Source organism: Lycorma delicatula, chromosome 7 (assembly GCF_047948215.1).
Source record: "Lycorma delicatula isolate Av1 chromosome 7, ASM4794821v1, whole genome shotgun sequence".
NCBI lineage: Eukaryota > Metazoa > Arthropoda > Insecta > Hemiptera > Fulgoridae > Lycorma > Lycorma delicatula.
The window spans coordinates 85557361-85583208 of record NC_134461.1 but is presented as its reverse complement, the minus strand read 5'-3'; the positions used below and the strand labels follow the sequence as shown (position 1 = coordinate 85583208).

Sequence of the window (25848 nt, the reverse complement as noted above, 5' to 3'; positions counted from 1 at the left end):
TTACACTCTTTTTTGTGCAGTCGTGTAAAATTCACATGAAATTTTTTTTAGAAATTTTTTTTTTTCTTTTTAAGGATATTTAGGCAATTTTCTTAATAATTATTGGAAAAAAATCACTTTCTTTAGGCTAAAACCGGAAAAAACTCATATTAATACAATATTTAAAAATATGTTTCGATAAGATTTTTTTTTCTTTTCGTTCCGACCACTGCGGATCACGTTTTGACTTCTTTTTCTTTTCCCAAAAGATTTTCATTCTTTTGCTCTGTTTTTGTCGCATTTCTTCTGTACATCGATGCAGGTTTACACCCTTTTTTTCTTTCTGTCTGAAAACTTATTTTCTATAATCGCTTTTCTAAATTTATCTGTCTACACAGATCCTTAGAAATGTTTAATGTTTTTAGATTTTTCTATTTCTTTAAACCAGTTGATCTTTGTAGCTCTGTTTATGTAGAAATTAAATATTTGTTTTATCAATCTTTGGTTGTTCTTTGGTTCATAGATATTAATAAAACTGTAATCTTCTTTTCCGGATTAAGTTCCCTATTTCTTCTATATTTTGTAATTTCTTTTTCACTTTTCAATTTATAAATTCTATCTTCATATTTTAATTCGTAAATTTTTCTAAAAATTTTCTATAAGATTTTATTTGACTGGAAAAAAAATTGAAGTCTAAAAATAATCAGATTAGATTGCAAATAAAGTGAATCTTCGTAGATTATTGATGATATAATGTGATATTCTATGTTTAGTCAGCGGGTTCAGACATTTGGGTAGTTTTGAAAGAAAGATATAGTCGTAAGTATTTAAATTTTAAATAGAATTAGTTACGGTATATTTTGCTTTATTTAAACAATACGTAGAATAACTATTTGATTAAAATTGTTCGAAAACTTATTTATGTTAGCGTCTATAATAATAATAATAACAAAAAATTCCATCCTCTTTGTCCTCCTACCAAATTCCTTCCATCGTACACTAATAACAATGATAATGCATAAGACTACGATCCAAAGCCCTGGCAACTGTGAAACGAAGGGGAATCTCCCATCATCGTAAACAGTATTGACAATAATTTCAGTATTCCAATTCAGAAAACATCAGGTTGTATTGTTTGCATCATAACATCATATTTGCTTGTTAAACGCAATCAAGCCATTACACTGATACATTTATTTACAAATAAAATTAAAAACACAAAATTTATTATTTTATTTTTATAAATAAAATAATACCACGACAAAATATTATTTCATCATACAAATCACTTTGTAGAAATTAATGTTTATAGTTATGTCGTTATATTTTAATAAAATATAAATGATATTCTCCCCAGTTGTACAGAGCTTGGCTATGACAATGCCTTAAGGAGTTGTCCGTAAACTTCCTTTTCACTGTATCAGAATGCCCGTAGTTATTTAATAATTGTTATTATTATTTTGCATAACACCTCACACTTTATTTGATGAAATCAAATTTGTATCCATAATTTTGTATCCCAGTGTATTAAAAAAAAAATAATAATAATTAGCATGTAGTGAATACATTTTTACATAAAATAATAATAATAATTGATTATATCTAAAGAATTAATGACATATATGTTCAGACTGTTACGCATGTTATTAGAAATTTATTTAAGGACTTTAAAATTTAAAGGTCTTTTTATCAGTTCACACTTGGCTTCTGTCGGCTGCACTCGGCTCCGTTCAGTTCACACACCTCCTTTCGGATGCCCTCGGCTCCTGACGATTCAGCGGCTCCGTACACATTATATAAGCCGACTCCGCACTACATTCAGTCAGTCTTCGCAGTAAGGAAGCTACAGGAACAGGTGGACGAGTTTGAGAAGTGGTGGATCAAGGTGAACGGAGATAAATCCATAGTCGTGATCTTTGCCCCTCCCAGAAAACGGAAAAGAGCCGCTCGGCTGGAAATCTGTGGTGATCTTATTGAATACAAAAAATCGGCAAAGTATTTGGGAGTGACTATCGATGACCGGCTGACACAACACATTCTTAGTGTGACCAACACGGCTAAGAAAGCTTGAGGCGCGCTCCACCCGCTACTGAACCGACACAGCCCAACACCGAATCTAATAAAGAATTCTTTCTTTTAGGATATATGTACTATCGATCATATACGCCTTCCCGGCCTGGGGAGGACTGGCGAGTTCATACCTCCTGAAGAAGCTGGAAGTCGTCCAGAACATCGCCCTGAGGACGATATTCGGAGCCCCGTAGTTCATCAGGATCTCAGCCCTGCGCAGAAATGCTAGAACGCAAACAGTTTCCGAAGTGAGACTGGAGCAGGCGAGGTGGTTCTTCAATTCAACAGCTTCGTCCGAATTCCAGTACATCCGAGACATATGCTGGGAGGAACCGTAGCCACAAGAGGTCAGGAAATGACCTCACACAGTCTTGGACGAGCCACCATGAGGCAACAGCCAACCAGATGAAGTACAAAACTCCCAAGGACAGCAACAGAATAGCGTGTTTGACCAAACCCCCCAAAACACAACGCGGTCCATGTAATATGTGCCGATCACCAACAAATATCTTCAGAAAATCTCACTTAATAGAGAAAAACATCACACCAAATTATTTACCTGCCATCCCAACCCCATTTTCCCACAGACTGAGCTAGCCCTGGGACGCAACGCCCTACAGTTGCCCAACCAAAACACATTTTCTTTAATAATAAACAAATGTAATGAAGTACAGGCCCCAAAATCTCCTCCGGCACCCTCCTTAAACAAATCTCCTATCTCTAGAGAGGACCACCCCTTAAACAAAGAATTTCAGCCCATTCTGGGCGGAAAGGGAGAGCCTCACGGAAGATAAGCTCAATAGCGCATCGTTCCGACGGGTCCCTACCGTTAAAAATCTTCATTGCATCGGAACGCAGTCCAAATTTTTCCAAATGAATTAACGCCACTTTCTATTTATAAACCGTCAGCTCATTGGAATCATCCAGCAGCACAAATAACGTAAGTCCATATACTACGATTAGTAGGAGGGTATTGCACCCTCCGACATCTTTGCGTTCCGTTTCATTCAGTCAGTCTTCTACCAGCCTTCTTCTATTAATCTTCATTGACTCAACTTACAAAATATATATTGTTAAACAATGTATCATTTATGGAATCATTAGAAGCATATATATACACTTATACATAATCTTGTATTATCCATTAAAATATTAAAGGATCATATCTAATTACGAAGTGGTAAATGTCTATATTTGTTTATTATTTGAACCAGCGGTAAATATATAGAGCAATTACCCTAACCAAGGTACTACACCAAGGAGGATATTATCTGGATAATATAAACTAATAAAGAGTTGAGTTATAAAATGTAAATAACGTCTCTTTTCTATAGAATGCAGAATTGTTTAAAATTACTAAATAGAATAAACTGTTGTAAGATTGTTTTTCGAATATAATGCTTACTTTAATCAGATAACTTGATAAAATTTAAAAGAAAACCATAGAAAACATTCTTCAAACAGATAGGGGAAAAATCAACTCAAAATTTAATAAAATAAACTCTAACATAGAACTGTATTAAAATATTTAAAAAAATTATCTTACACTTCTTTTTACTACTTTTTGAACCGAACATAAAATTAGAAAAAAATATAAAATAACCCTTATTTTGGTGTCGACTAACGAAATTCGAAATTTAAAGAACTGAAAAAGTATTGCTATTATTTATTTTTTATGGTGTTAATTCTGTTTTATTATTATTATTGACAGCGAATTGGTCTACTGGGGACCGCACAACAATTTCTTTTTCATATTTCTCTTCTTTTCTAAGGCTGTTCTGCCTTCTGTCTTTTTTTCCAGACGTTTGGCTGTCAGTTTTTTTTTCTTAGCCTCCTGAAATTCTTTCAATTCACTTTTTACTTCCCTCTATTTAAAGTACAACAACTTTGTTGGCAGCTTTTTTAATAAAGATATTATTTACAGCTATGTTTATGAAATTAATTTCACATTAACAAAGCTATTTCTATGTTTTTTCTTTTTTCAAAAACTTACCTTATTCGATATTGATTATTTCAAAAGTAATATTACCCGACATTAAATTTTAAAATTGGCCTTATCCAAATTTAAATTGATTGTAAAAGTAGAATAATAAATAATTAATTTAAATTATTTGGTATAATGAATTTCTGATTTAATAATTCTTTTAATCACTAATAACTAAAGGGAATTTTGTCATAATTTTTTTCTTTAGATAACTGAAAAATTATACTTAGAGCGAATAAAGTACTTTTAGAATTATAGGACTCAATTATTTAGTTTTACAAGTTTGGCATGAAAATTATTATAATTTTTTAAATTAATTTTAGGAGAAAATTTTTAAAGGGATTTTATTGGGGGGGATATCTAAAGATTAAAAAATTGATAATTTATTTTTAGATATTGAAAAAAACATTCAGGAAATCAAGTATTTCACCTAATCAAATCTATTTCGGTATAGGACTTAACAAAATTAATTGTAAAATAGCTGCAAAAAAATATTTTCTCATTATTTTGAGAAAGAGGTATTAAAAAATCGATAACGTAACGTTATTAAGGTAGAACGTTTATTCTGATTTATATTAGTAGACTACGTATTTAAAAATTAAATTAATATTACAAGAAATTTTCAAAATTTTTAAAACCTTGCTTTATACTTTTTAGTCATACTTAATCAAATTATTATCATATATTACATGAGTTTAATTAGTAGATTAATTTGGATTTCAAAAGATAACAGCATATATTGAAATTTGTAGTACATTTATAAAATATATGTATTGTTTCATTCCCTTAATTTACCTCCGTACGCGGGGATGTCTGCAAAAGTAATGGTGGAATATTATATTGTCACCCGGCCTTTGTAACTGCAAAATTTCATCAATCGGCAATGTCAGGAAGCATGTTAAATTCTTACACCCGTACCCTTAATTTCCACCCTTAATTTACCCCGATACGAGGGAATGTTTGCAAAAGTAATGGTGGAATATTTATTGTATTGTCACCCGACCTTAGTAACTGTGCAAAATTTCATCAATCGGCAATGTCAGGAAGTATGTTAAATTGAGGATGCAAGATTTGAGGACAAACATGAAAAAAAAAACATTGTGAGTTAAATAAAAGCAAATAAAAACTAATTTTTTTCTCTATTTTATAATATTTACTTAAACATAATTAATTTATATTAATTCAATAAATACCATGTACAAGTTGATTATGTGGCAATAATGGTTGATGTAAAGTCAATACGGAAGTCATTTCTTCATGATCAGCGGGATGTATATATTCGAACATGCTATTACCAGTTAATTCAACCTATATTAAAAAAATATATATACACAAAGCAAAATTAATTATTTAAATTAACTCTTTTATATATATCATAATATTTAAATTATTCTTATCATTACAAATAATATTATAAATTATAATTATAATGATAATATTAATATGAGTTCATATTTAAAAATACAATTTAAACGTGACTTGAATATAAATATTTCTTTCCATATGTTGTGGATTTATTATCAATTGCCTCTGCAACTGATTAATAGTAAATTTTTTTATTATAATTCTAATTTAAACGATTTAAATAAAAATAATGATATTACTCATCAGAAAATGTATTTTACATGCTGTTTTTTATATAATTTTTCTGCGTATGTTGCAATCTGTTCAACTAGTGAACAATAAGCAACGCCCCTCACGGCCCAATGCGATGTTATGTAAATAATGGATGTTATGTAAATAAGGTGTAATCTTGTAAGAAGACTCAGGCAGACCATTCCTAAGATGTAAGGTTAATTGAACCCAAACCAGTAAAGTACACCAGTATCCACTGCCTAGTATTCAAATCCATATAGAAGCAACTAACTTTTACTAGGATTTGAATCTCAGAACCTTCGAAAATCAGCTGTTAACTGATTCCCGACGACGAGTTAACCAGTAGGTGGGCTATATGCTATATGTTCAACAACCATATATTTACAGTCGGTTCCTTAAGTGGAACCATAAGTAAGTCGTTTGACAAGAAGCACATGATAAGGGGTTCTTCAGGAACTCCCATAATAAGTAAACCATATTAATAGTTACCAGCAATCTTAAAGTCCATTAGAAAAAATATTTCTGCCAACATTCATAGTCCACAAAAACAAAACATTAATAAATCAAAAAATAAAAATAATTTCATTAGATTTGGTGTTGTCATTTATCAAACTTTCATGCAGTAGCCCCTAAGTCACGCACATGGAGACGTTTCAACCTTCGGACGTCCCTGCTGTTAACAAGCAGATTGATTACTAAGTGGTTAACGTGATTTTCAAGTCGCTGGTACTAACACTGCGCTGTCTTACAACCTTACACGAACCGTCGGAAACTCTAGACATTCGTGAATTTCATCAATCCGTGTAAACTATACTGCCTCTGCAATTGGTCTCGTTACTTTGTTTTGGAAGCGTTGTATGATATCTATGTTACTATTACTTGCTGTTCTCCGCAACTCCACACCATTGGATTGGTCTTAGGATAACCTTGTAAATCAGAACTTTATTCGGTTTCTTCGTAGCAGCCGATGCAGTTCTCTATATTTCACGTTTAGTTGTTTTCTTTTCATCCTCAGGTGATACTTCCAGGTCAAACACCGATCTAGGTGAAGTCCTAGGTACCGCACACTCTCTGCTCATGGGATAGAGACACTATCCAAGTACACACTGGGACAGTCATCCTTTCGCATGGCGAATATGACGTGCTTTGATTTATCCTGATTAACTTAAATCTTCCAATTTTTCTGCTATGCGCAGACAAGGTCTAATGCCATTTGCAGCTCCCGCGAGGCTAGGCCAGGGTCTTTGTTAACGGCAAGGATAGCAGTGTCATCGGTGTATGCTATATAATTTTTATAATAAATAGATATTTAATTTATGTTTATTTTTATGACTTTACAAAACAGTCGTAGGTGAATATTATAATCTACGGGGGGAAGAAATAAATTATAATATGATTTTAACTGTCTTTTAGTAACACATCATTAATAATGTTTGTTATCATTTTGTTTAACAGTATAGAATATTTTAAAAACATCCCTAACCAAAGTTTAAACCCATGAAATTTTACTATTAAAATATTTTTATTATTTTTTTTTTTTTTTTGTATATAAGATGCAAGATTTCGAAAATATACAAATGTACATCTTTTTATAATCTTTAACAAGTTTTGATTTTTTTATACAATTTATCCTGTAATCTTCAGTGAAATTAATTTAATTAAGAGAAAATTTATAATATAAAAAATACAATAGGTGGAATCGTTCCTGGGAATTTGAGTACATGATTTTTTTTAATAATATTTCAGGTATTAGATTTAAGGAGGAATAAGACCTGTGATCCTAACATAGTATAATCCTAAAATTTCTGATTTTATTAGCCAAAATCTACACATCCTTAGCTAGATCAAAATGAAATCTTTATGTAGGACAGATGTTATTTCAAAATTACACTATTGGGGCATTTTATATTAGAGAAAATCACTCACTTTATATTATAAATATACCCATTTTTGTCTTTTCTCGAAAAGTATCCGTAGTTTTTAAATGATTTTTGAATATTCCATGAAAAGTAAAAAACAAAACTGATCCTTCATTAGCAAAATTTTGATTGAGAAGCCTGTAAAGTTACCTTGAATGTGTGAGAAAAAGGAAATATGGTACGTATCATGAAAAAGGAATTGCATTTTAAGAATTATGTCTTAATTGATTAATTTTTTTTATGTGTAAAGGCGACAACACAAATAATATCACTTCTTTACTCATCTCCATATATTTCTCATCTTTTCGGCGTGGCTTCGTTATTTGCTCATCTGTAATTTTCTTCCTACCCTTCTTTTTCTGCCACAAGAACTTTTAAATTGTGTAAATTATTCTCCGGAAATTACCTCTAACGTAACAGTTTTCTTCTTTTAAGCATACCCTATGGAGGTTCTCCTCCATCTATTTTCAGATAATTTGATTTGCATTTCATGTTCCACAGCTTTCAAAAATCTGTTTATTTAATTTCTTTTAGTCCATCCTGATCATACATCCCAAAAAATTTAATATTTTTTTCCTTATCGTTGTTTCTATATCTTAGATACCAGTTTGTATCCTTCTTTTCTTACATGATAAGGCAGTATGGGGCGCTACAGGTAATTCAGGCATTCGCCCTCTAACAGTTACTAGATGAATGATAAATGAATTATATACAATGAAAAATGCCATGTCTATGTGGGATTCAAATCCGGGACCTCCAGATTTATATATATACTACACATAAATGCTATAGATGTATTAAGAATTACCTGTGATAATCCTAAATGTACAGAAGCTGTTTCTGATATGTACATTATCTTGCCATCAGGTGCTACCACAAATATGAAACCGTCCAACGTCTAAAAAAAAAAAAACAAATTAATAGACAGCCGAACATTAAATAATTGTTTTCTTAATGTTGTAATAAAGATACACTAATTCATATTTAATCAAATAAATTGAAAAGGAACAATCTAACTCTTCCAAAGCACTTCAAAAGTAGCTTTGGCTTTATAAATAGTAATAACGCACGTTAAAAACATCTGACTGAAAACTATAAGAGAATTTAAATATATATATATATTTTTTTTTTCTTTATACGATTATAACGCGTAATAACAACATTCTGTAATGGGACAGAAATGTTTCAAAAAATGTTTCAGAAATGATAATATTTACATTCTAATTTCTTTAGGAACTTTTATAAACTTCAGCCTCCTACCAAAACTTGTTCTTGTTTTGTGTACTTAAACACCATTATAATTATATGGGTTTATAAAAATGTATAGTATACATCAGTTTATACCAACTGCAGAAATAAAATTCTCTCCAATTAAAGAATATTTGAGGATTTAAATCTGTACGTAGGAAAAAATGATTTTTAAACAATTATGTGTATTATAACCTGAATCCTTCTGTTATTACGCTTTTTTTTCTTTTTGAAATTTCTTCTTCTTCTAGATTTAAAAAATTTTTTTTGATTAATTCTTAATTTTGTAAGTCTGGAATTTCTATTCCTGCTTTGTATTTTTTTTTATTTTTGAATACAATACAAGTTAAATACAATATACGCTTTTAGTTTCTTTTTCTAGATAAAAGAGGAGGATTTTCATGAGATTTTATTATCATTCGTCATAAAATGTAACCTATGAAAAGCAATATCAATTTTCATCTAACATTTCTGTCGTTTCTTTAACTTTCTGGTATAGAATTTTGTGGAGTCGGAGTTTACATATGTATTAAATATGTCGTACTTTATAGGATCAAATGTTTTCTTTATAAATTTATTTCCTTCTTTTTATCAGTAATCTACGTGATGATTATAAAACATTTTTTTTAATATATAATAATAAAATGCCTTAATTAAATAATAAAATACAATACAGAGATAGCAAAAAGAGAATTAAACTGCCTAACTACCTGTACACAGTACCCGTCTGGGTCGAGTTTGTATTAAACATTGTAAACTAACAATAAAATTATACAATAACAATACTCCAAAACTGTAAAAAAAATCTGATGTGGACACCAAATGACTTCTTTGTATACCTATTAAATTACTTACAGGCATATATTTTTTTTAATGAAAAGTACATTAAGTAATAATAATAAATAAAGTAATAAAGTAATAATAATGTATAAAGTAATAATAATAAAGTAATAATGTATAAAGTAATGTATAATAACTGTATAAAGTTCACTAATAACTGCTGATTTTTTCTTTTTTTTTTTTATTGTTATTATTGAATTATTATTTATTTTATTTTTTTTACACTCAGATTTTAATAATTATTAATAAATTAATATATTTAAATTATAAAAAAAAATGTTAAAAAAAGGAGATAAAATCTGATTCGAACCGATGTGCCTTTCCCTTGAAAGAGCCAAATATTTCAATAATTAAAATTTCATTTGGCTAAAACTCTGGAGTCAATGAAAATAAGTACCACTTATGGTATATCGTTGAAAAACTCACAATGACTTATTACTGCAGTTAAGAAAAAGTCCAAAATTCAATTTTTTTTGGATTTTGCGCATTTTTGGACACTTTCAGTTCAGTCGATTGAAATCAAAAGGTGCACTACTAGATGTTACAACAACCGTAAATCCAAAATTTCAACAACCTACGGCTAATCGTTTTTGAGTTATGCGAGATACATACGTATGTACAGACATCACATCGAAACTAGTCAAAATGGATTCAGGGATAGCCAAATGGATAGTTCCGTTTTAATCTGAAAACCGAGATTTTTGGCGATTACAATACTTCCTTTACTTCGGACAAGGGAGTAAAAAAGTTTTTTTTGAGTTTTTATCGCAAACAGTTGCATTTCATTAAATATCTTCTAAAATTACTCGTTATCCGAATTTTTTCATCCAATTATAAATCATAGAATCGAGATTCTTAAGATAATTCGAGTAAAATATTTTTTCAAATTTTTAATAATATATTTTTTTTACTACTATTTTATTCCTAGTGAAAAACTTTTCAACTCTTCAACTAGTGAAAAGTAAGCAATTCCTCTTGGTGCAATGAGATGAGGATAATATTGTACGACATGTAAATGAGGTGTAGTCTTGTACAAACTCAGGCCGAACATTCCTGAGATGTGTGGTTAATTGATCTCCAACCACCAAAGTACACCAGTATTCCCTGTATAGTATTCAAATCCGTATAAAGCAATTAATTTTTACTAGGATTTGAACCACGGTACCTTTGACTTCGAAAATCAGCTGTTAAACAACTGATTTGCGACGACGAGTTTATCACTAGACCAGAGCAGTGGACTAATACTTTTTTTAATGGACACAATTAAATATCTATAATCTGTTCCCTTGGAACAATGAATGAATGTATGTCTACAATTGACTTGAAGGAAAGAAAGCCCTACGGCAATTAATTCCTCTTTATTCCGTTTTATTCTGGCTGGCACACTGTAAAAACAGCTACCGAAAAGTAATACAATAAAAATCGATTTTTGGAAAAAATTCCATGCCTAACCGAGACTCAAACTTTAAACCCTCCGGATGAAAGATAAAGACGCTACCACTCCGCCACCGTAGACGACTTAAATTACAGTAATAAATTCCCTATTAAAAAATAATCTAATTTAAATATCAATTATAGTTTTATAATCTACAGAAAGCCTTTTACAAATAAATAATGAAATTCTAGAAAAATTATATAGAATGAAAGGTGAATGCCCTTTATCGTTTTATAAGAATTGTATGTTTGCGATTAACAATTCCATTGATTTAATTGTGCGTAACAAACGATTTTATTATTGCAAACAATTTCATTTTTATAACCGACAATAAATGATGTAGTCGTAACACAATTATCCCTACCACCAACATCAGCAGCATATAAACAACAGTAATCGATTAATATATGGTGTTAGTCTATAAGGTAAACGATAATTATTAACAGTCCAGTTAAATAGCAATTGAGAAAAAATTACGGGTAACGTCTAGAGCATTCAACTATTTACGTGTAAGTATTTTTGTTGAATTTCACGGTAATTTTTAAAATATAATTTTTTATCTTACTTGGAAGAAAACTTCGATTGTAATTTCAACATAAAAAAATCATTCTAAGGAAAGATGTTAAAATCTTTACTTGTTTGAATTTTATTACGTGAAATCTCTTACTAAAAGGTAATAAATAAGCGATTAATTCAGAAAAATACTGTTATCAGCAAAGTGATATTAATTACATCCTTTGTTGTTACTTTATTTATTTACTTCATTCAAACTAGATTTTTAAATATATATTAAAAAAAAAAAAATATTTAAAATTCTATTAACTGTAATATTTAACCGACCTCAAAATAATTTATATTTCTTTATTTGTTTAATGAATTATTTAACTACAGAAGCTTACAGAAAATCTAGTACGTGGGAATATGGAAATGGAATTTTATAGCTTATTAAAAATGCCATGCCTGACTAGGATTTGAATCCGGGACACCCGGATGAAAGTCGGAGACGCTACCACTCCTCTACGGAGGTCGAGAAAAAAAATCTTGATTAAACTTCTTTTGTTCTTAATTTTTCTGAATGTGTACTTTGCAATCTGTTCAATTAGTGAACAGTAAGCAATCTCCCACAGCCCAATGAGAATAGGATGATATATCTATATATATATATATATAAATGAGGTGTAATCTTGAACGGACATGCCAGTCATTAGTGAGACGTATGGTTAATTGAACCTTAACCACCGAAGTAAAACCCACCGGTTTGGTCTTTTGGTGAACGCGTCTTCGCAAATTAGCTGATTTCGAAGTCGAGAGTTCCAAACTTCAAATCCTAGTAATGGATTTGAACACTAGATCGTGAATACCGGTGTTCTTTGATGGTTGGGTTTCATTTAACCACACATTGCAGAAATGGTCGACCTGAAACTGTACAAGACTACACATCACTTACACTCATACATATCATCCTCTTAAGTAATAACTGACAGTGATTCCCGGAGGCTAAACAGAAGGAAAATACCACCGAAGTACACCGGTATCCACTGCCTAGTATTCAAATCCGTATAAAAAACACTAATCTTTACTAGAATTTGAACTATAGAATCTTCGACTTCGAAAATCAATTATTAAACGAGATATGCGACGACGAGTTAACCAGTAGACCAGCCCGGCAAGCTAATTTGATTTTATTAATATTTTTTATTTAATAAAAATTAAGTTCATCTTGCAGTCCTATTATAACTTTTCATTTGAAAAACTAACTCAGAAGATTTTTTTTTTTAAAGAAAATATTGCAAAGTTATTATAAAGTTGATTTTAAGTTTTTATTTTTATTTTTTATCATTGTTCAGTATTGTATTATTAAATACTATAACATGTCTTCATTTTGTTATTTTAAAGTATTTTTGCTTCAAAATTTAATTATATCTATTTCCCCCATTTCAAGAGGTTTACCTTACATTTGGGGGGTAAACAAATCCCTTCTGTTTGTTTCATCTATTTTTTTTTTTGCGTTTCCAATGATTTCTTTTCATATTGTTTTTTTTTCTTTTTGTACACTCAGACATATTATGTTAAATAAAAGTTTTTTTTAAATTAAATAACTTTTTTAAAAGTAATACAACCGCTAAATAAAAAAAATGTGAAAACTTTTTAAAATAAAATAAAAACTAATTAAAGCTATAAAATTTAAAAATTATTTTTTTAATATTTATTTTAAAGTAGGCTTAAATTAATGTTTAGTAAGTAATTGATAATTGTTTGTTTATAATTTGGCGAACTTTTCAAAAATTCGAAATTTAAAGAATTAAATTAAAATTTAAAAACAATCGACTAATCCTCTTTTTTAGTTTAATTTTCCTTAAATTTCTTTTATATTATTTACATATATATATATATACTGATAAGTCTTACCTGTAATAATAAAGATCCAAGTTCTTTTATATAAGCTTCCCGGGAGTGTGGTGGTGGCGGTGCAGCACCCCATGCATCTCCAAGACCTGAAAAATATTTAATTAAGAATAAAGACGCCTTGATAGTTTTTTTAATATTACTAATTTTAAAATTAAATACTTCAATTTGAATCATGAAATTACAATTTTTTTACTACAGGTCAGATTTACCTACGTACCACAGTCACCAAAAATATATTATAATTTAGCTAACATAAGAAAACACCTACGTTTGAATTTCATAATTCTATTTATAAACAACCGATGTAGAAAGAAACGTTATGTATTGTTCATCAAAGTTTAGAAAACTCAATTGATGCGCAAGGTGGGGAAGGATTGCTTAACCGGCGACTATGCTATTACGGTACACTACCCCCTACACCATACTATTAACTGAACTAACACTACTTCAAACATATCAGGAAGAACTATAATAAACACGTATGTGTTTATCTAAACTCTGTCAAGTAATGTGAATTTGAAATGATATATGTAGAGTGTCCCACGAATAAACGGGATAAACGTTCAGGACATGTTCTACTGGTAAAAATAATAAGAAAGGTCCATATAAACATAGATCTGGAAACCCTTTGTTTTCGAGTTACGGCTAGGGCAAAATTTCGTCCGGATTTTAATAAAAATAAGCCATACTGTAATTTTTGGAACCCAAATTAAGAATTAAATTTGCTGGTTTCTTATCTAATTTAAGCTGGAAAATAGGATAAAACAGGTCCCAGAACTGTAATTCCAGTAGTTTTTAATATATCCGATGTAAAAGACATAATTCGGTGTCGAAAAATAAGTTTTTGTTTAGGTTTATAGTACAATAACTTTGTTAAATGACTAACAAATGCGGAAGATTTAGTAAAAAACCTCTAGAGAATTTAATTCTGAGAAAATTAATATAAATACAGCCAATAAAAACTTTTAAAAATCGGTTTTTTATTGAAGCATAGCAGAGATAATAATATATATTGATAAACTTATTAATATATATTAATAATATATAATATTGACAAACAGAAATAATTACGTCGAAAACTAAAATGAAATGTATGTTGCTTTAGAAATATTTAAAAACATTTTATCGCATAGTTTGGCAACACTAACGCTGGTCAACAATGAAAAAAATCGTGTACGTCGTTTGAATCTGTTATCATAAATTGTCATATAGATAAAAGAAGTGTAATTTTATCGAATAGTAGCATAAAAATGCCGTTTCAATTTTCTATTGATGAATATGCCGATACAATTTTTGTTTGTGGATTTGGTAATGAAAGTTCTGAACCTGCTCCATGTAAATATCAGAATAGACTTCCTGAAAGGCGGATTCCAAATATGAAAACCTTTTTTTCAATAAAATTAAATAAAGTTGGGATTCTTAAGAAATTCAAGGCGTGTTTGACATTTATTTACTTTCTCCATAGGTATTACTTATTGCTTTGCATATCCTGTTTTTCCTTATCTCCAGAAATATGCCATGGGATAATCCCTGAGTAAAAAATCCAACTGGTAACAAATCAACAATCCATCGAATTTTAATATTTATTTATTAATTAGTCATTCACAATAGACCAAACTAGGTCCAGTTACATAAAAATTATAATGTATAAATTATAATTGGATTACACCGTCATCAGACTTAAAATGTTCAAGATTACACCTCATTTACATGTCATTCATATCATTCTCATATCTTAGGCCGTAGGGGGGGTTGTTTATTTTTCACTGGTTAAATAGATTGCAATGTACATATTAGAAAAAAAATATCCACTAGATAGCACTATCACTAGCACTCAAATTCTCTTCTGCTAGTGATCCCTAATTTAAATGTATTACAATTATCTATTCTAGTTTGTAAATCAATTGATATGTAAACTTTAGATTGTTATATTAATGTATTACTACTAGTATTATTGTATTATTTTGAGCGAATAAATATTGATTGATTCATTCACTCATTCAAAACGTAGGTTCTATTGCCTAGAAGTTTGCAGCAATACTTTTTTATATTGATTTGAATGGTTCATTACCACTCTATAATGGTATAGAATCACCGTGGAATATTCTGTATCGTTCTTAAAAAAAATTTGATGTGGACCTCACATGACTTCCTTGTACACCTATTGAATTACATATATACATTTTTTTAAATGAAAAGTACATAAAATTTTATTTCATTAGTAAGTTTGATTTTTTTATTGTTATTACTGAATTATTATTTATTGTAAAACGCTTTTTACAATCACAAGTTAATAATTATTAATAAATCACTATAATTAAAATAAAAAAACAAAATTTAAAAAAAATGAAATGAAGTCGAATTCGAACCGGGGAAGTTCCTTCCCCTTGTAAGATCAAAATATTCCATTAATTAAGATTTTATTTGGCTATAACTCTAGAACCAATCAAAATAAGTACAACTTATGATATTTCGTTTAAAGCTCTCAATGAGACATTACTGCAGTTAGAAAAAGTCCAAAATCCAATTTTTTTAGATTTTGGGCTTTGCAAGTTGATTGCAATCAAAAGGAAAGGTGCACAACTAGATATTACAACAGTCCTAGATCCAAAATTTGAACATCCTGCTGCTAATCGTTTTTGAGTTGTGCGAGATACATACGTACGTATAGACGTCACGCCGAAACTAGTCAAAATGGATTCAGGGATGACCAAAATGGATATTTCCGTTGAAATCTGAAAACCAAAATTTTTCGCGATGGCAGTTCTTCCTTTATTTCTAACAAGGAAGTAAAAAAGGTCCACCAAAATTGGTGCAATTGATAAAAAATTATACCCGGGTAAAAAAAAATATACCGGTTGAATTAGAAACCTCCCGCATTTTGAATTCGGTTAACATATCCATTAAATCAAGTAAAAAAGAATAACTATCAACACTGCAATATTCCCTGAATGGCTGAAGAAGGGAGAAAAAAAAAAATATATATATATATAAAACAAATTATATAGACTAGAAAGAATAATTTATAACAAAAAATTTATAGGATTTTTAATAAGAGAAAGGTAATTGATAATTAATTATTTTTATAAAAGAAAAAGATATAAAAAAAGGTAATGAAGAAAAGTTATTTCATTTTTTTTATGGGAACAATTTTATTTTATCAAAGAAAATTCTACGATTTTTTAAATATTATAACAATAAAAATAACCCGATTTTTTTCAAATAAAGATACAATAATCAGATTAATCATTAGAAAAGAAATACTTTTATTGTTACATTTGTTATTGTATGAATGAGCTTTATTTACTTTTACTTTATTGTTAGATGCCTTTATACTAAAATATATCGAAAGGAATGGGTGGTATATGCGAGTGTGTTTCTATGTGTGATAAATACACACAAAGTAACATGAAATATGAGCCGACAAATGAAGTAGAAACATGTGTCTGATTTTGTTACGACAAGACCGGGACATTTATAAAAAAAAAGAAGTGGCAGGTCCTTCTCACTGTCTTTTTTTGTAGTAGGCCGTGACCGCTCTCTTATGACGACGGTGATAGTTTTGAAAAGTGATTTTTCTTCCGATAAACGTGGTTTGTTTGGTCGAGATTAAGGGTCGCTTTGAATCTTTTACTGTGGGTCGTTCTGAGAGTCTGATGGTAAGTTCGGCTGCTGTTGGATCGTAGGGGTGACCGTTTCTAGATAACAAGAGGGGTCGGACCTGATGCATTGTGTTCTCCTCAAATAAATTCAATGAGTGGTGTTAAGAGAGTGTGTGGCGGCTAAATGATGCTAATCCAATATAGTAGTCGTTTGACACACACACACATTTACAATAGCTGTGAAGCTCGGGGCAAGAGGGTGAGTTAAATAAACAAGTCCATTATTGTAGTAGACAGTGTCCCGGACCATTGTCACACGATTCATTTGTTCCACTATAATCTAGATTCATTTCTTTCCTCCTTTAGTACTCGTTGTGTAAAAATCTTTTCTTTTTTTTTAAATACTACTCATTTTATTTTTTTCTTAAATTTTTATTATTTTATATCTATTAGTTAATTCGTATAATTTAAAATTGAATTTATTAAATTAATAGCCGGTCAGGGCTCGTTTCACTCATCCATCCCGTCTAGCCAGACTCCCGCTGTGTTCGTATCCTTATTTTGGGGGAGGGGAGGGCGCACAACGTCGTTTTTAACTTTTGGAATTTAAATTATTTTATTTTATCATAATATTTAAATCATTATTTCACTTCTCCTCCTAAATTTCTTTAGAATTTATTTTATTTTAAAACTGAAATTCTTTTCTAGTCAATGAATATTCATTTTGGTGTTTCTTGTAATTTATTTTTAATTTAATCTGAAAGAATAATTTGATCAATGAACATTTGTAGTTCTGTGAATATACATGGCTCATTTTATACTGAATTTTATAAATTGTGGTTTATAATGAAATTGAATTAATAAAATTAAAATAGAGTAAAAAGGGGAACTGTCGATTGTAATTGATTACTAAACCTTTAGGCAAAAATCAATCAAACTATTATAATATAAAAAATATTTCCAAGAATACCGGACATCAGTGAAAGATGGCATTCGAAGAGAAACTTCCTCTACATACCCATGAAATATTTGTATCGTTCCATTTATTTTATCTGTTCGAAGGAAACGATAAACAATATGTTTATAAAAAAATAACTTAAGATTTATTGTTTATAAAAAATATTAGAAAAGATTTAAGATTTATTATTCATGCAAACATTTGTGCGCTGAGAAAGATACGATACTTTATAGTAATAGAAAAATGGATTCAAAAGACAAAAGTTAACCTTAAAAATAAAATATAACATGAAAGATTGAAGTATCTAACGCGTAACCACTGACAGACTCGAATTTATGTATGATGTGTGTGATATCAAGAGATCAATCACGTGTATAATTAGCGGTACCGATGGTTTGGCAACGGAAACTTTCCCTCTCCACTTCACTTCTTCTGCCCGTTTGTCTGACATAGATAGAAGGCATAATTTTGAAACGAAGAATTTTATAAAAATTGGATACACGTCATTACGCCTAATAGTGGCATAGCTATTAGGTTGTAATGAAAGTTCATGAAAATGGAAAAACTTCTTTGGCTTTCCTGCGTCACAAACATGCAATAGACGAAGTTATAACAGGTCGAGCTACCAACTCCTTTCATCAATTAACAAGTAAATCTTGCTAATTATATAATATATTTTTAAGAAATTAAGCTCTACAACGAAGTTAATCGATTAAAATAAAAATTTATTAAAATACTAAACGAAATTATCGATCGTAATTGATCGAGGAAGGTTTAGAACGTAAAAATAATCTAATTATAAATGAAATATAGAAACAACTGGTAACAGGGAATCGAACATCAATGATTAATAACTGTCGAAAAATGTATATATTTACAAATTAGTTTATAAAAACATCCGCCTGCCAGTGGTTATAGAAAAGAATTACCAACCGGCGCTTTTCTCAACTGCTGAACTCATTACCATTTGAAACGGAAAATGCAATTAAAATCTGTTACATATCCATTTTTTCATATAACATGAAGCATCATTATTTTCATAAAATTTCTTAAAAATAGGAAAAAAAATTTAACTATGATTGCGTTATAAACACATTAAGTAAAAGAATTGCTTAAAGATCGAATAAAAGCAAGAGAAAGCTTTATTCGATCAATAAATAAAGTGATATTAACATAAAATTAAAATAAAAAATTATTACCATCAGGAAATACGTGTCTCATTTTTAGGTAGCTAGTTGTCAGTCTAATAATTGATGCCTTATCAAGTTGAGAAGTGATAGCCGAAGGCAGCGGTAAAAGTTTGGCCAATTCCAAAAATTCCGCATTTTCTTTTTCCCGGCGACTTCGTGCCGCGTTTTTGCTCTTTTCTTTCATACCTATAAAAAACAAGATTAAAGATAATAAATTAAAAATTTATTAAAAAAAAAAACAATTTTAATATTTTATTTTGATTTGTTTATACAGGTGTTCAAAAAGTGACGTAACCTTACGGGAAAATAACTATTGTAACCTTAAGTTACAATAGTTATTGAAAGTAGCCTCTATTATGCGATTCACATAATTCAGTACGACATTGTATGCTCTTAGAAACATGTTGTAACGTTTGTTAAGGAATTGCAGCGACATATCGTTCAATTTCTCTCTGCAATTCGAGAATGGTATGAGCATTAGTTCATCCTAAAATTATCTCCACAAGAAAATATCAGGAAAGGATAAATCAGGAGACCTAGGAGGGAACAACCCCGTCGAAATCACTTATCCATGAAAACACTGATCTAAGAAAGTCATATTGTTGTTGGCTGTATAAGCTGTAACACTGTCCTGCAGAAACCACATATAATCTAGCCGATCTGCAGGTATAGTGTTTACAAATGGTTGTACCATCTGCTTGTAGCGCTCACTATTCACTCTTGGAACTTGTCGTAAAGCCGCTTGGAGAACTTGTTTGATGCATCCACATCATAATTTTCTGTAAAAGCATTTCTGTAATTTTCTGGGTCTGGGTGTAATTGGCACATCTAATGTATTGGGCGACAATAAATATTCTCTGCTGTATTGTGTAACAACCCATTTTTCTTCAATTTTCCTCAATTAAACCAGCAAAAAAAGAAGGAAACATTCATCCATATGACTGCGTTTACTTTTTGAACATTGTAGAAAGATTGTTTAAAACGAAAACAAATACATACAAATGCTGATTGTCACATAACTACAATTGAAGAGTATATTGATGGCATCACTAAAATAAGACATTTAAAAAATTATATTTTTCATGTACTGAACTTTAAATTATATTATATTATATTTAATTATAATATAATTATATTTATCTTTGCGGCATTATTTTATAAAATAGATGGAATCAATTACTATCGGTTAAAGAAAATGACTCTCCGGAAATCTTGTATTTTTAAACTTATGAGATCCATGAATATAAAAATTATAAAATATTTGTTATAAAGTATTTTTTACGAGCGTGTGTGTCAGTTTCTTCCCCGAAACTAGGGTCCCACTAGTCAAATTTCTGTTAAACTGAAAGGCATTAGCATCTAAAGGCCTTCAGAGGTCAGTCTGAAGGAAAATGGAATCGAGAAAAGGACGCAAAATCTTGTTAATCTTCCAAGGAATAACCCGAGTAAAATACTTTTCAAATATACAAAGCATCTAATCGCAATCCTAAACTCTGTCCATCTAAAAATCGAACTAAAAATAAATATATATTAATACTCATTAAAAAAAAAATAAATACCCTCCAGGTAAATAGAAAGACCCAACAGCAAGGGATTGATGTCCAAGCTTTAAAATAAACACACCGGATTGGTCTAGTGGTAAACACGTCTTCGCAAATCAGCTGATTTCGAAGTCGACAGGTCCAACGTTCAAGTCTTAGTAAAGGCAGTTAGTTAATTTTATACGAATTTGAATATTAGATCACGGATACCGGTGTTCTTTGGTGGTTGGGTTTCAGTTAACCGCACATCTCAGGAATGGTCGAACTGAGACTGTACAAGACTACACTTCACTTACACTCATACATATCATTCTCATTCATTCTCTGAAGTAATACCTGACGGTGATTCCCAGAGAGTAAACATGGAAAAAAAGACTCTGCAATAAAAAGGGAAATAGAATAACCCCTGACATCCAACCGCTACGTTACCCCCTATTTTTCCTTTTACGTATATCAGAAGTAGTATAAAATTATAAAATATTACTCTGAAATTTGTTTTTTAACTTATGTATAAGGGAGATAATTCTGTTAAATATTTGAAATTAACAGACGAAGGGAGGAGAAGTATAGGAAATAGTCTTATATTACGAAGAACCCTTTACTACATAAGAATTTTACAGTTACATTTTTTCCTTATCAAACAAATCATAAATTAAAAAACTCGTACAACTTTCCAGATTTAGTTCCAGAAAGTTAAATAACTCCACCTACGTTATTGACAGACTATAAAGTATATAAACATGTAAGCAATAATTATGAAAAAACATTTCTATTTTTACTTCCTTGTACGAAGTAAAGGAAGTAAAGTAAGGAACGAAGTAAAGGAAGTGATCACACAAAAATTCGTGTGATCACGAAAATTCGGTTTTTTGATTTCAACAGAAATATCCATTTTGACCATCCCTGAATCCATTTTAACTAGTTTCGGTATGATGTCTGTGCATACGTACGTATGTATCTCGCATAACTCAAAAACGATTAGCTGTAGAATGTTGAAATTTTGGATTTAGGACTTTTGTAATATCTAGTTGCACGCCTCCTCCCCTTTTCAATGCAATCGACTGAACCAAATTTCCAAAAAAGCCAAAAATCCAAAGCGATTTGGATTTTGGACTTTTTCTTAACTGCGGTAATAGCCCTCATTGAGAGCTTTTCAATAATATACCATAAGTAGGACTTATTTTCATTGGTTCCAGAGTTATAGCAAAATGAAATTTAATTAATTAAATATTTGGATCTTACAAGGGGATGGCACATCGGTTCGAATCAGATTTCATCCCCTTTTTTTAAGTTTTTTCTTATTTAAATATATTTATTTATTAATAATTATTAACCTCTGATTGTAAAAAAAGTTTTACGATAAATAATAATCCAATAATAACAACAAATAAAATAATATATGAAAAAATATCAGAAGCTATCAATGAAATAAAATTTTATGTACTTTTCATTTTAAAAAAATGTGTATATATAATTTAATAGGCGTACAAGGAAGTCATGGTGTCCACATCAGATTTTTTGAGTAAAATTTTGAGATACGGGACTCATAATGACCTATCTTTACATCCCCTCGATTAATTGTAACATAAAAATTAAACGGAATCAATGATCCTCATTTAAAACTCGCCGAACAAATTTAAATTAAAACCGTATTCATTAAAATAAGATACAATTATTACCTCCATTTTAAGAACATTCTGGATTCAAATAATTACTTTATAAATATAGAATTACAGAATTATTCGTTGTTAAATTTTTTTTATTTTAGCATATTCTTATGTATCTTCCTTTACCAATTACAACAGCAATTCTTGATTACAAAGCGACGAAGAAAGTGGTAGAAATTACGATACAATCTTTCATAATTCAACGTGTACATAAGCTTGAACGACCTCTTTAAAAGTATAATTTTAAAGCAATGCGTCAGTACTTTCTGTATCGACCAAGATAATCATATACTATAGAAGCCATTAAGAAATATGAAATTATTGAGTCTGAAGATTTCTCGCAAAACGATAACTGATGAAAAAGAGCAAAAATAGTACGCTTCCTATTTTCCACATATAAATGAAATTGCACAAAGTTACATACTAATCTATTAGAATAATTTAATTAATACAAGAATTTGACTGAATCTACACGCAATAATAACTTCGTTTTTTTGTCTCTACACCTTAATGAGGATTTGAATAAGACCAAAAGCCATGAGAAAGTATCTTAGCTATCTAAGGAGCATTAATTACGTGAAAAATGTACCTAAATTTCAAGTAAAATTTTGAAATACGAAATACATAAATTTATATCTTTCTACCCCCTCTATAACAGTTGTGATCAAAATGAAATGCCATCAATGGAATTTTTTGTACAAAAATTATCGTATCAAATTTCATCCAAATCTGTCCATTCAGTCTAATAAAAACAAGACCAACAAACAAACATTTGTACCTACGTTCATTTAGATATAAATTCTTCTGGAAATTTTTAATGGTAAAATTGTATTTTTTGGTTATAAAAGGTCATGAAATATCAAGATCGTACAAATCTGACCCGACTAGCATTCATTCTCAGTACGAGTATACTGGATAACTAAATAGCTGGAATTGTAAAAATTAAAAATTGTAGAAAATTAACAATGAATTTTTTTAAAGGTGCATAAAACTCTCATCTGTATAAATATTAGTTTTATCGACTTCTATAACATTTTTTAGACTTTAGATTTCAATAAAAAAAGATAATATTCTAAAAACGATTTGATGGTACCTTTATTTTAATTTTTAAAGCTAATTAAAACATTTTTCTACAAGCTGCTACTTCTTTTCTATTCCCCTTGGTACTTTTGCAAAGATGTCTATCTCTTCAAAACATTTTTTTTTTTATATGATAAATAACAAATAATAATATAATCAAATATAAAACTGCAGAGACAATAAATTAAATTAAATATCAGTCATTGACATTAACAAATTATTCTCCTATTATAGCTTGCTATAGTCTGGCAAATGAAACAATACACTTGAACATCTGTTTGTTTGTCTCTTGTGCGTTCCTATACCATTCATTCGATTGCGATGAAACTTTAGTAAGTTGTTATGCTCATGCCCGCGAAATTTCCTGAGTTAGTTTAGACCTACTAGGTGGCGCTGGGGTCGAGATATTTAGAAAAATTGTATTTATGGTCTAATTTGGCTGATATCCAGTACAAATATTATTTAGGTAAAATGAAAGTTTTTTGCAAAAATTATACCCTCTAGAAGGCGCCGGTGTCGAGATATTTACGAAACAAACAAATATACAAACAGACTTTCTTCTTCTATCTACATATATAAAAGACAATGTTCGTATGTGTGTTCGCTATAGACTAAAAAACTATTGAACCAATTTACGGGCGGGTTTTTTCAAAATGGTTCGCGCTGTCCGGAGAAGGTATTTAAATCCTCGATCTGACCAGTAGAAAGAATGCTAGGGGTATTTTGAACCGACTACTGTGTTTACAGAGTAGTTTCAATTAAATCCGGTAGGTATGTTGTTTTGCCAATTGGATTTACTTATATTCTGATTTTTATAAAGTGAAAGGTTAAATTTTATGAAGTTCCATAATGATTTGTAAGTTTCTTAATGTTCAGTATTAATTGTGATGATTTTGCAGCCTCTTTTTGTTAAAATGTTATTTTCCACCGACTACTGTGTTTAGAGATTGGTTTGAATTAAATCCGATAGGTAGTGCTATTGTTTTGCCAATTGGATTTACATATATTCTGATTTTTATAAAGTGAAAGGTAAAATTTTATGAAGTTCCGTAATGTTCATTTTTTAATGTTTTTTTCAGACTTTCAATTGTGTTCATTTAATCTATATATATATATATATACCCAGAAATAGCAAACATTGCTGGGTCTGTTAGTAGCCTATAATAATGTCTCATTAAACCGTCATTAAAGAAAAATTAAATATGTACCAAACCAAACATATTCTGATGGGTTTTCAGTAGTACACTGCAATTTACGTACATATGAACCGAACTTGAGTCTCTACCGCGTAGGATCAATTCTTGGAATTATACAAAAGTTTTTTTACCGTTTCCATTTTCTACAGAAAATGAACCTTCCTTTAAGCCTTATTTATTAAACTTCTATAGTAAAGCTGTTTTTTTTTCTCCGCGGATAGGCCATAAAGGACCATGCAAATATCATTTCATGTAGTTTAATTTTTTTCTTCTAGAAATATTTCATTCTTTCGAACTGTGTTGAGTTTTTCTTGTCACCTTTAATTCAAACATTTTTTTTTTTTTGTTTTAGACAGTCATTCTTCTTTAATGTCGAACATTTTGAGCTCTTCTTTCATCTGTTTAACATAGCCACACTGACTTTTATAATTCCAAAGTTTATGCTTAATAAAGTTTTTTATTAATATGGAAAAATAATTTCGATGCTGTTAAAAAGAATACTGAGGTAGCAAATTTTTTTTAAACGCCCAACATTTTCAAAATATTGGACGAAAAAACTGAAACTTGGACGAAAAAACCCACTTTTACAAAAATGTTTTGTTGAAGTTTAAAAATAGAAAATATACGAAAAAATGGCCCCTCAATTGTTTTTCCTGAGTTTTCATCAAGAATGTAAACGTCGTGTATATTATTGCTTGAATAAATCCTTTGTAAACTAATATATCATACCAAATGTAGGGTTTGGTACAAATCGGGTTATTTTTATTTAAGATCGTTTATTGAGAAATTATTACAGTCTAAGCACAGGCGCATTCTTTTATTTATCAGACTATAGTAAACATTTAATTATTATTTTGATATCAAACATATTTAAATATATTTTAAATATAAATTATACATGTTGAATAATTTAAATTAACTTTATTACTTCCCAAAAACCGTTTTAATTTTCATATTTTACTTATTTAATTTTTTTTATTTAATTGTGTGAGTTTTCCTTTTTTATTTTGTAAAGGCAGTTCCTCGACAAGAAATAAAATTTTTCAGATAAATTAGGGGAAAATTTATATATTACAAAAGCAACAAAATATATTGTCTAAATAGAAAATATTATTTTCTGTTATTTTGTTATTC

At 29.7% G+C, this 25848-nt stretch overlaps 1 protein-coding gene across 2 annotated transcripts in view; it reads right to left on the bottom strand.

Annotated features, from left to right (window-relative positions):
- Positions 1-25848, bottom strand: part of LOC142327516 (single-minded homolog 1-like) — a 170316-nt gene that overhangs the window by 36161 nt on the left and 108307 nt on the right. For both annotated transcript variants that reach the window (XM_075370643.1, XM_075370642.1), the window contains exons 2-5: positions 19240-19416; positions 13481-13566; positions 8357-8446; positions 5227-5341 (exon numbers count right to left, since the gene is read on the bottom strand). In XM_075370643.1, the coding sequence (XP_075226758.1) occupies positions 5227-5341; positions 8357-8446; positions 13481-13566; positions 19240-19414 (466 nt within the window). In that variant the 5' untranslated portion in view covers positions 19415-19416. The remainder of the gene's footprint in view (positions 1-5226; positions 5342-8356; positions 8447-13480; positions 13567-19239; positions 19417-25848) is intronic.